The sequence below is a fragment of the Atractosteus spatula genome, chromosome 10 (genome assembly GCF_055471065.1).
Source record: "Atractosteus spatula isolate fAtrSpa1 chromosome 10, fAtrSpa1.hap1, whole genome shotgun sequence".
NCBI lineage: Eukaryota > Metazoa > Chordata > Actinopteri > Semionotiformes > Lepisosteidae > Atractosteus > Atractosteus spatula.
In genome coordinates, this window is record NC_142715.1 from 20,160,355 (window position 1) to 20,172,787 (window position 12,433).

General features: G+C 39.3%; 2 protein-coding genes across 2 annotated transcripts in view; one reads left to right on the forward strand and one right to left on the reverse strand.

Annotated features, from left to right (window-relative positions):
• LOC148825697 (uncharacterized) overlaps window positions 1-12,433 on the reverse strand; it is a 221,745-nt gene that overhangs the window by 170,919 nt on the left and 38,393 nt on the right. The window lies entirely within an intron of this gene.
• LOC148825707 (uncharacterized) lies at window positions 1,894-11,136 on the forward strand. The gene is made up of 2 exons (XM_088926215.1): window positions 1,894-2,496; window positions 9,031-11,136. The coding sequence occupies exons 1-2, from the start codon at window positions 2,109-2,111 to the stop codon at window positions 10,365-10,367; spliced, it is 1,725 nt and encodes a 574-aa protein (XP_088782341.1). The 5' UTR covers window positions 1,894-2,108; the 3' UTR covers window positions 10,368-11,136.

The following is a 12,433-nucleotide window of genomic DNA, read 5'->3' on the forward strand; positions in this document are numbered from 1 at the left end:
TACACAAGAAGCACATTCCTCCAAGCCAGAGTCAAACCAGCAACCTAAGGATACTTCACTATTTCCACTACAGTCCTCTGCTCTACCAACTGAGCTATTTGTTTCTGGCACATATTGCCCAATGTTGTGCAATGTTTTGGGTGATTTAAATCACAGTTCGACATCAAGTTTTCAACTCGTTTCCTTAGTCTTGTTTACCTTGAATTTAAGCCATGAATCAGGTTTCTACAGTATGAGCTTCCGGAGATATTACAAAATGTTTGATGGGGCATCAATCATTCCAGGCGGATATTGACACCTTTTTTTCTCGAGGGATCATATTAAACATTTCATTAGGATCGAGAGGAGGATCGCCATGAGACACAAAACAAACAGTTTCTTTTTGTCTTTATTAGAAAGTAGCATTTGTGCTACATTAATAATATTTTTGTGGAAATATAGAAGTTGTAATTTTTAAAACTTATATTTGAATCAAAATGTGGTTTTGAGTTAAATATTAGCGTGTTCATGGAATTAGTTTGTGTTTGTCATTACTATATATATATTGCCATGTTACCAGAATTTGTAGCTAAAGTTTAATACTTGTGTTTTTTATGATGATTAGCCATTTGTTTATTACAATATTGTATAAAATGCATAATTTGAACTATGTATTTTTCAGGGGTGAATAATTGTGTATTCTCAGAATAAATTTCTAAACCAAATCATTGGCTTGATTTACTAGTTTCTACACCTATGAGACCTATCTTTGATGTATAATAGACCTTTAACTATATAGGTATAATAGTCCTTTAAATGTATCCGTATAATAAAACTCCAACCATTTATGTATAATGGACATACTGTATAATCAGAGATGTGTAATTGACGTATAATGATATACGTATATTAAAATTTCATTCTAGACCAATTACGGACCACATTTATACATCTAAGGTATGCGTTTAATCAACGTACTGTACAACGTACTGTATGCTCAGTAGAGGGGTTGTCATATTTTGTCTGTTAATCAAACATAAACAACAATTATGGACAACCATTTTTTGCCAAGGTTGTGAATATTATAATGCCTTCAAAGTCACATTTAAACTTTCTGTAAAATTTAAAAAAACACAGAAATACAAGCAGGCACTGATTTGTGTTCACGATACTCAAATGTAACAAATCCTGTTCTGGAAATTGTCTCTTCTCCCCTTGTGAGCCACAATCCCACCAAAAGGTCTCTGTGTGTCTCTGTTTGGGAGATGTCAAGATGCTGAGCCCGTGCTGTGCTTCAGTGGCGGGTGTAGAAGACATGCTGTTGTACACGGAATGCAAATTGAGCTCCTTGGACATGAAAACTGACAGATGGTTAAACCTTCTCTAAATAAACAGGAGATCCTGTGTCCGAAGTCCTGAGGTGTCTTTCTTCCTGTCTTGTCATACAGAAGGACGACCACATATGGCTTGATTTTGTTAAATGAAAGTATTTATTTCCTTTCTTGGAACCACTTGTTTTTCGAGAATTTCTAACAATTTGTGAAATATGAAATAGAAATCTTGCTTATAAGTGCAGAAGAAATACTGCCAGTTGGCAAGAGAACGACACCATTTTTTTTTCTTTAACCAAAAACCTGCATAGGGAGATAAAAATCCAATTGAAAAAATCCACTTGAGAAGTTTTCGTTGGGGAGGATGGTTGTGGAAGGGCAAAAAAATCCATCTGTTCCGTTACGAACGGCGAAGGTCGCAGGTGATTCACTCCTCTTGACTAGGTGGCGCTAGGAGGTGCAGAAAAGTTTATATCCGGCTGAAGAAACTCCTCTTTCTCAGCTCCGCTTCTCTATTGTTTTGAAGCTGCGGCCGCGCTAACGAATGACGTCATTATACTACGCGACCCTGCATGTACTTCAACCACGTGTGGGTGACGGAATAATTTTCTTTAGATAAAGAAAGTTGTTGTTTTTCTTTAAAATAACTTCAGGTTCTGAATACGTAACGTCTTGTCGACTGTGTTTATGCTTGAACAGAGCACAGCCCTGACAACAGGATCTGTGAAGAATAAAAAATAAGTTGTTCTGTTTAAACTTCGGAAGTCAGCCTTTGTTTCTGACCGACTCTGAAGAAGGATGGCGGAGTGCTTGTTAAATCTGCAAACCCAGCTTGACTCTTTCATGCAGGTTTTGCTCAAATCGATCGTGTATGAAGTGTCAGAAGTTTTTGGAAACAGGATGTCTGACTCCGAGAACGAGTTTCAAGACAAACTCCGCAATATCTCCCAGATCCTGGTGAGACGGGCCGTGTTTAAAATCACACAGTGTGTGGAGGACAGTGTCGGGAGTGAAATGGCGCAACTGAAGAAGGAAAACGAGAGCTTGAAGTGGAGATTGCAGCTGTGGGAGAAGGAGTCGGGAGCAGAAGGATATCAGGGACCGACAGATCATGTTGGATACACGCTTCCCTGTGAAGTGACTGCAGGAATAAAAGAAGAAATGGACACGAAACTAGAGCTGTCAGGTCAGTGTGGTGACTTGTATGTAGTCGGGATCTGTGCGAGTTTAAAAACAGTGTCTTTAACTTCCTCACTGGTGAGAGTATAGTGGAGAGATGCAGAGTGAAGTGGGAAAGACTTGTGTGTTGTAGCAACGGGATTCTTTACTGGAAACTGAACTGTTTTGTCTGGTTACGGTAATAAACACCTCGTTCAGATTCAGCAATTGTTTCACTGAATCAGTGAATAAATACAACGTCATTAGGAAAGAAAACGTATAGATATTGTTTTTACGTCGTATTGGCTTTTTATATATTTACTGATGATTGTGTATATAACAATAATTTTAATCGGTTTAAGTATTTCAGTCCTCCGGTCCTCCTCTTCTCAATGCAGTCTTAATCTTAATGTACTGTAGTGTCCAGTCGGTCAGTGAGTCTGCATTAACCCCTCTCTCTCAGTGCTGTGTTATTGTACTACAGTGTCCAGTCATTGTGTCTGTATTAACCCCTCTCTCTCTCAGTGCAATGTTAGTGTACTTTAGTGTCCAGTCAGTGTGTCTCTATTAACCTCTCAGTGTCAGTGCAGTGTTAAATGTAGTGTGCAGCGTTATGTGTAATGTAGTTGTGATATTATTCCAGTAGACTCGCATTTTATACAGCAGTTTCGGTCCTGACAAAGCCTGTATATCCAAAATTGCATATAATCAGAACACCATCCTTAAATGGAGCAGTGGCTCTGTGGCTAAGGATCTGCGCCTGTGGCTGGAAGGTTGCAGGTTCAAATCCTGCGGCCGGCAGAGGAATCCTACTCCATTGGGCCCCTGAGTAAGGCCCTTAACCCCAACTGCTCCAGAGGTGCTGTACAATGGCTGACCCTGCGTTCTGACCCCAAGCTTCTCTCCCTATCTGCTTGTCTCATGGAGAACAAGCTAGTGTATGTGAAAAGATAAATTCCTAAAGCAAGAAATTGTATAGGGCTAATAAAGTAATCTTATCTTAAACAACTCATCTGTCACTGTACTAGCATGTCCATGTATATAGTTTAAATTACAATAAAAACAGTGATACAATTTAACTTTTCTTGTCTTGCTTTTTTTCCTCTTTGTACTTATATTGATGTTCATGCTGCATGATAACTAGTGCCGATTAATTATATCTAAGTTGCAGACTAGACAACAGTTAGTTCTTTTCACGTTCTGGGCGTACAGCCAGCTTACCAAATACATGTCCTTTACCTTACTGACCAAGAACAGGCAGCATCTTTAAATATTTGGGCGCAAAGCTAACTTCAAGACACTAGACTGCATAGTTTGCAAAATACAAAAAAATACAAAAACAAAAAAATTATATTATCATCTCACTTCCCAGGTCTCTCCCTTATCTCTTCACTGCTAAATAACGTCTTTGCTATCTGAAATTTAAATTTTAAGCTAGTACTTTTTGTGTGGATATTACTTCCTTTTGAGCACTACTCGAAGCTCGTGTTAAAACTCAGGGCTCAATACTCGACCCTTTACTTTTCAGCATTTACATGTGTCCACTTGGTCAGCTTTTAAGGTCACATGGCCTCAACTGTCATTTCTATGCTGATGATTTTCACCTAGACGTCCATACCAAACCTGACACTGATGTGGCTTTCTCTATTTTATCGAATTGCATCTCCGACATAAAAAACCTATGTGACTCAGAATTTCCTTCATCTTAACTGTGACAAGACTAGAGTCATGCTTATTGGCACCACCCACAAACTTTGTAAAACCAATGCTCTAGACCTATCCGTAGATAGTTCTGTACTTGAGCTTCAGTCTAAATTGAAAACCCGAGGATGATATTTATCTCAGACCTGACATTGGACCCATATGTGCAGCATATTGTCAAACCATCTTCCTTTCACATACTATACAGCCACCTTTGAAGGTTCTATATACAGATGCAGCCATTCAAAACGCGTGAGGTAGACCATGGTACAACATGGTGGGCGTGTCGCATCAAAACACGGTATGATGCAGTGTAATGTGTCATATGACGTCATATCGGAAAGTATCCGGAATCACCTTGTAAAACCGCCAGGAGGAGCCATTAAAGGTTAACTCTCATGTACAGCATTTGAGCTTTTAAATTTAAACTGTGTATTACAGCATGTTAATCATCAGTCATAAAAAAGTTGGTATATTTTATGAATGCAAGATTGTTCAGTTGGGCAAAAGTACACAACACAACCTTTATCATAAATATTTTAATTATGCAGAAATATTTTATGCATCAAAGCCTTTACCGAAGATATCACTAATAGTATTAATGAATGACCTTGGATAAGCTGTAAACTCAAAGTATTACGCTGGTCCACATTATTTGTAACCATCATTTTAAATGAAAATACTTTTATTTTTTCATCGACAAAAAGTAACACCACAGCATTTCGTTGATCTAACTAACAAGAATGGGACATTAGCTAGACAATATGATAAAGGAATAAATGACTTTTTTGGTTTATTTCTTTAGCACATTTATTTGAACATTTCCATCGATTGTACAAGCACTGAAAAACTGCCAAATCCCTAGTTCGTCGGGCATTTTCTTTGACTATAACAGACATAAAAACTCCCTTGCTTTTAACAGAGCGTTTCATAATTTCTAACAACGAAAATGATTTAAACTGCGACACTTTTATAACAAGAGCTCAAAATATCACAAGGATCCTCAAGAGATCAACAAAGACAACAGAAAAAGATATGTGTATCAGATACTGTACATGAGAATCCAAGCTTTTTTTATCTACGCTAAGAAGTAGTCTTTAAAATTTCTTCATCACACAGTGAAGTCAAAATTCCGGGATGTGCGTATATTAGAAAATATAGGACTTCTTCGAATGTGTGTCAGGCAATCAGACTTTGGGACCAGAATTATCAGTTTTATTAAATGTCTTTTTGATACAATCAGACAAATGCAACATAAATGGTTATCTTTGTCTTTTAAGTATCTTAATAAACTATCAGCATAGCTTTCTCCCCGTTTAGATTTATTTTTCATGGGATTTTGGGATCAAACGTGGGAAGATTAGATTGTAATCATTTTTATTTTTTAAATACATTTTAGGAAAGTGTAATCTACACTAAAAAGCTGTATTTATTTTAATGATTCCCTCTCTCACTCCAAAACATACTGGTAGGTTAATTGGCTTATGGGAAAACTGGCCCTGGTTATGTGTGTTTGTGTCTGTCCTGTGATGGACTTGCGCTATGTCCAGGGTGTATTCTGCCTTGTGTCCGTTGCTTACTGGGATAGGCTCCAAATCCTCTGTACTGGATAAAGAGATTAGAAAATGGATGGAAGTAAAGGCACTGTGTGGATGGAACTATACACAGTGTTAGAAACCCACTGTGAGATGGCAGCATCTCACTGAGGATAAATTATTTTATAGGGCTGGCTTAAGGAAACAGCCTTTCCACCTCTCTTGCACATCAATAGCCATACCTAGTTAGTTATTTCAACAAATTGCCTCTAAATATACAAATCTTAAGATGCTGGCTCTGTGGATCCACATCAGCTATGTTTGTCCATTCCTTCAATTCATGTGCATCCAACACACAGTTCAATGCTAGCAACTACACAAAATCTAAAATACAATCCTCATTTCAGTATCTATGTAAACATACAGTCTGTTAACTTCATCTTCATCAAAAGTATGCCTAACCCCATCAGGAAGTGTTCTTGTTATCAGTGTATTCCTCAGCTTTCCTCAAATTATCTTTTTCCTACCAACATCTCTAGTCTTATATCCTGCAATAACTCAGCCAACACTTAACCCCTCAAAAGCTGCTTGTGTTAATTTCTTTAAATCACAAATATCATATGTAAATACTGGCCATGTAATACTCTGCATGGTGGAATAATAGTTTATTTTAAAGGGAACTAGAGAAACTAGGAACTAGAGAAATCAAGAAAGCCATTTTTTTCTAGAATTAATAAATGCACATCCTGTTCACTGGGGAAATTAAATCCACACTGAGCATCTTTAATATGTTCAGAATTTGACAGCGAGAATCCTGATCGGGATGCATTACGCCTGTCCTTGCACTGGCTTCCTATCAGGTTTCGAGTCAACTTCAAAATCCTCATCCTCATTCAGTACCTATCTGGCTTATTATCTGTCTACTCCCCACCTTTGTCCGTCTGACTCTGGTCTTCTAGCTGTCCTCAAGAACATCTACATTCTGTGGGTGACAGGACCTTCTCTAGCTGCACCGCAGAGCTCTGGATTTGTATCCCCAGTGATATCAGTCACCTACCCTGAGTGCATTTAAATCTAACCTCAAAACCTTTTTCAGAAGACTTAGTGTCTGTATCTGCTTCATTTTCTAATTGTGGTAGCACTTCTAACTGCTTGTCTTTCTTTTATGTATTTACTTTGTAATCTGTGGTCCTTATAACTGTTTTTACATCTACTGTATTGCTTTATTGCTTTGTCACTCTTCTCATTCCCTCTTTGCTAAATGACTTTTCATACTAATCTGATCAATCTAACTGCTTATTTTCTGTGCTTTCTCTATCCTGTTAGATTTACAATTATTCTGAAATTTTTCTTCTTGAAATGACTCATTTCTAAATACCTTTTTTCACTGTTAATATCTTGCAGCAACTATGCGACAAAATATACACTTAGCTCAACCTGACAGTTCATCCTGCTACCAACATTGAATAAAAAAATCTTTAGATTTCTATATTTGTCTTTATCTAGTGGTTTCATTAGTGACACAGGCTAAACTTTCTTGGAAAAATGCCTTTTATGTGTTGCGAAAAACTGACTTGCTTTAACAAAATATATTTACAGATCCTTTCACCTGGCAATCTACCTGAATGCCCAACTATCTGAGAAGCCCTCCATGAAACCATGTTTGCTATTAATTCATTTGAATCTCACTGACAGAATTGCTGTTTTTTATGCGTGCTAAGTTTCTGATTCCTCACTCTGTTTCATGTGTAGAGATGGATAAGACTTTATTGATCCCAAAGGGAAATGGACGTACATGTTCATGAACATGTTTGCATGTTCTTTTGTAATATACACTTTTTTGTGATTTTTTGTATATCTAAGCAAGTGTTCCTGCATCCCTCTTCTGCACTATGTATAGTCATGGCTTTTTTCTGTTTGTTTATTTCAAAGTAACACCTGCTCCATTTCTAAAACTTTTTGCTCATGTGCATTTTTGTATTTTTTACACCTCTAGCACTTTAACGTCCTGAATTTATATTTGCCTTAATTTGTAGGAAGAATTTTAGTTTTAGCCTTAAAAAGCTTCAGTTTTCACTATCTTTTGTTTCTTGTCCTTCAACTGTTATTATTGATCACCGAAGTATTGTACTTGACATGACTTCATTCACCCTTTCCTGAACGTCTGTGAGTGGCAGAGATAGTGCTGTCTCTGGTGCGATCTTTTGCAGCTGACATTTCACTGTTTTAAACGAATAAGAAATTAGATTGCTCATAAATCACTTATTCTAAATAAACACGGCGTAATTGCTCTCTGAAAATGTTTTCTTGTTCGTTTTGGAGACCTTGATCGAAATTGATTTTAGATGTCAGAAAGGATTTATTTTCTCTGTGTATTTCCTACATTGCTTTGTCGAGATTTTAACTTTATATTTAGGCTCAGATTTCAACTATAAATCTCACACTAATTACTAGCGGTAAATACTGATGTTTTGCTCCCTCTTACCACAAAAATCTATATGTATTGTATCTGGGATGACCTAATTTTTGTACGTGTACCTACTGTGATTCGGAAACGGAACGGTTAAAGATGGCGACAAGTCAGGCACCCAGAGGGAGGGGGAGGGGGGGTGCGTCTTCCTGCCTCCATAACTAAAATGCCAAATAGGAGTGGCTTAAGCGATGTACACAGTCATGTAACTGACAGTTTGAGGTAGCCTATCGTATAGATTTCGCTTTGTTGCTGATAGATTAAGCTTTCGAAACTCAGCCCCAAAGTCATGTGACTGATTTTTCACCCTGTTTCATTGGTTAAACGCAATGATCACATGCACCACCATGGTAACTGGGATGTGTAGTTTTTAATTCAGTTTGAATTATAACTGTACGTACTGTCTTCATATTTGGCCAGGGCTTTAAAGAGAGGGCGCGCCAAAAATTTTCGATGCCGTTGTCCTGGAAGAATTTGACCTCAGAACGTTTGACTAGCCTACTGTATGTTCCTAAATTAATATCATTTATGACCTTCTATCTATCTGTCTACCTTCAGATGTGTTATGCTCCTCTTCTTTTTATGCTCAGCTACTAAAATTTCCCTTTAGCGGTAAAATTTCCTATAAATATTCAATACTAAGCGGATTAAAATGTGCACAGTAAAGAGATTAAATGATTAAATCTTTTCACTACCGACTAATGCACCATGAGTGCCCGTCGGTCATTTTGGCCAGCCAATCACGTACTGCAGTACAGGTTTCTACCGTGCATTTTGAATGGCTGCATCTGTATAATAAAGTTTATTATTATTATTATTATAATAAAGGTCTTGTCTTCTTGTCCTGTGTTTTCAGGCTCAGAGGCCAGTGTTCTCCCTGATGCTGGGGAAAGGGCTCCTCTTGAACAGCAGCACAGTGAGGAGGAGGAGTGGAGCTCCAGTCTGATGCAGGAGACAGAGATCACTGCTGCAGAAGGGAAAGAGACACTCAGTGAGCAGCACACAGAGAGCAGACAGAGTGTGGAGGATCTGGACTCTGTGCCCATGATGAAGACGGAGCCTGAGAGTGGGACACCTGGACTCTTAGTATGTGATGCTTTTACAGAGAAGATTAATAATCAGGACATGAACAATATGTCACAAGGTTGTAATGAACTTTACTGTGTCTCTGTACAAGAGCTCAAAGAAGAACTGAGTGAGTTTAATCTTACAGATAAGGACATGGAGCCCCAGTTGATTGACCCCGCAGAGCTGAAGAAGGAGCCCCAGGTGATTCAGACTGCTGAGCTGCACACTGAAGGACACGATGGAGAAAACAAATCTCAGTTTCAGAACAGAGAGCAAAATCATTCCATGAAGGATTTGCAGAATAAGAAACCCCAGCATGATCAGACAATGAGGAAGAATCACTCAAAGCCTTGCTCAGATGGAGTGGACAAACTACCATTACAACACAGGGATGAGCAGCATTTTTGTCAGTCTAGCATTTCAAAAAACCTTCGCACAGGAGAGAAATATTTCACTTGCCGTCAGTGTGGGAAGAGTTTTAGTCAGTCACACAACTTAAAAAGACACCAGGGTATTCACACAGGAGAGAGACCATTCAGCTGCAATCAGTGTGGGAAGAGTTTTAGAGACTCAAGTGCCTTAATAGTCCACCAGCGCATTCACACAGGAGAGAGACCATTCAGCTGCAGTCAGTGTGGGAAGAGTTTTAGTCAGTCAAGAACCTTAATAGTCCACCAGGGCATTCACACAGGAGAGAAATTATTCAGCTGCTGTCAGTGTGGGAAGCGTTTTAGTCAGTCACACTACTTAAAAAGACACCAGCGTATTCACACAGGAGAGAGACCATTCAGTTGCAGTCAGTGTGGGAAGAGTTTTAGAGTCTCAAGTGCCTTATTAGCCCACAATCGCACTCACACTGGAGAGAGACTGTTCAGCTGCAGTCAGTGTGGGAAGAGTTTTAGTAAATCAAGTAACTTAAGAGCCCACCAGCGCACTCACACAGGAGAGAAACCATTCAGCTGCAGTAAGTGTGGGAAGAGTTTTAGTCAATCACATGACTTAAAAAGGCACCAGCTTGTTCACACAGGAGAGAGACCGTTCAGCTGCAGTCAGTGTGGGAAATGTTTTAGTCTTTCAAGTAACTTAAGAGCCCATCAGCGCATTCACACAGGAGAGAGGCAATAGAAAACACTAGGGAGGAGATCACACACCTATCTACATCAGTGGAACTGCAGTGGAGAGGGTCAGCAGTTTCAAGATCCTGGGAGTTAACATCTCAGAGGACTTAACCTGGACCCACCACACTAAAACCATGGTCAAAACAGCACGGCAGCGCCTATTCTTTCTCCGTAGGCTAAAGAGGTTTGGCATGCCATCACATATCCAGGCCAACGTCTACAGGTGCACTATTGAGAGCATCCTGACTGGTTGCATCACTGCCTGGTATGGGAACTGCTCCGCCCGGGATGGCAAAGTTCTGCAGAGGGTGGTGAAGTCAGCACAGCTCATCACTGGCTGTGAGCTACAAAACATCCAGGATATCTACTCAGCTAGATGTCTGAAGAAGGCCAGGTCTGTTCTCAAGGACCGCAGTCATCGCAGTCACAAACTATTTTCCCTCCTACCATCCGGTTAACGGTACCAAAGTATTCGGTCCAAGTCCAACAGACTACGGAACAGCTTCTACCTCCAGGCAATCAGACTGCTAAATAGCCAACCTCCAGCTCCTTTAGCAAATCACCTGTAATGGCTACATGGACACACAGTTTTCACTGTATTCAGCATAACCGCACTACTTGTATATATTGCATACACCATGGACACATAGCAGCTCTACTCATATTGAGTTTTATTCAATTTCTATTACATCTGTTATTATGTAACCTTATTTTCATAATCTCAATTTTGTGATTTTTGTGTTTTTGTGATTTCTGTGATTCTTGTGATTTTTGTGAGCTTGCAGAAAAGACATTTCATTGCCAGCAACTACTGCTGCATGCTCTGTTGTTGTGCATTTGATAAATAAACTTTGAAAATAAATTGTTGCAGTCAGCGTGGGAAGAGTTTTAGTGACTGAATCACCTTAAGACACCACCAGCGCATAAGATAAGATCACTTTCTCACATTAGGATTTTGTTTTCTCACAACACTCTCACTATGAGGCCCACAGATAGGAAGAGAAGCTAGGGGTCAGCATCTCTGGTGTAGTTGTGGTTAAGGGCCTTGCTCAGGGGCCCACCAGCATAGGATTTCTCTGCAGCTGTGGGATTTGAACCAGCAACTTTCCACCCACACGTATAGATCCTTAGCTACAGAGCCACTGCACCTAATCGCACCAGAGAGAGAGACCTTCCAGCTGCAGTCAGTGTGGAAAGGGTTTTATCCAGTCAGGTGACTTAAAAATACACCGCTTTAGTCACCACTTTAGTTTTTGATTTAATCATAATCTTAGTCAAGTCAACTGAAATGTCTATTAGTTGAAGTAGGTAACTGCGTCAGCATGTGACATCTGTTAAAGGTTCCTGTTACGACCCCAAGTGTCTAGGGGAAAAGGGGTGTAACATTTAGGATAATTCTTTTGGAAGCAGGGGGGGTTTTGGTGAGGGACTAGGAAGTATGATAACAAGGGTAAGGAACTAGAGTGGTGCCAAAGGAAAGAAAATAACAAACAAAAAATGGAGCTGGCTATGACAGTGAGGGAAAGCTAATCTGACTACAAAAGAAAACCCGAAACAAACGGTCTTCGGTGTCTTCAACACCCTAGCTAACCTGCACTGACTACCCAAAACCATACAAGACAAATGGCACTCACCCGTACTAAACTAGTGTACTAATACAAAATCAACTAAGTGTGTAAGTGTACCCAACAACCTAAACTAACCTTATATACAAAAGTTCACACAAAAACACAAGTGAACCAGGAAGACAAATAAGGGAAAACAAGAGTAATAAATAGCAGCAGGGTACAAAAAGAACACAAAAGTTGAACATGTAACACTGGGGCAAGGTAATGACAAAAACAAGGATGAACACACAAACAAACGAAAGTACAAAGAAACTAACGTAAATCCAACAAAACAACAAAGCCAAAGCTATACGAAAATACACACACACAAAGCAAAACAAACCAACAAACGAAGCCGAAGCAATAACCAGGAGCGAAGCGATAACCAAAACCGAACGGGACCGAAGTCAAACGAAAGGCCTCTTCTTTCTGAAAGCCTCCATGTTATATAGTGAATAAGATGTGT

Excerpts from the sequence above, each read along its gene's own strand:
- LOC148825707 (XM_088926215.1), top strand. The coding sequence starts at position 2,109 with ATGGCGGAGTGCTTGTTAAATCTGCAAACCCAGCTTGACTCTTTCATG. Across the intron at positions 2,497-9,030 it reads CACGAAACTAGAGCTGTCAG|GCTCAGAGGCCAGTGTTCTC; the intron begins GTCAGTGTGGTG and ends CTGTGTTTTCAG.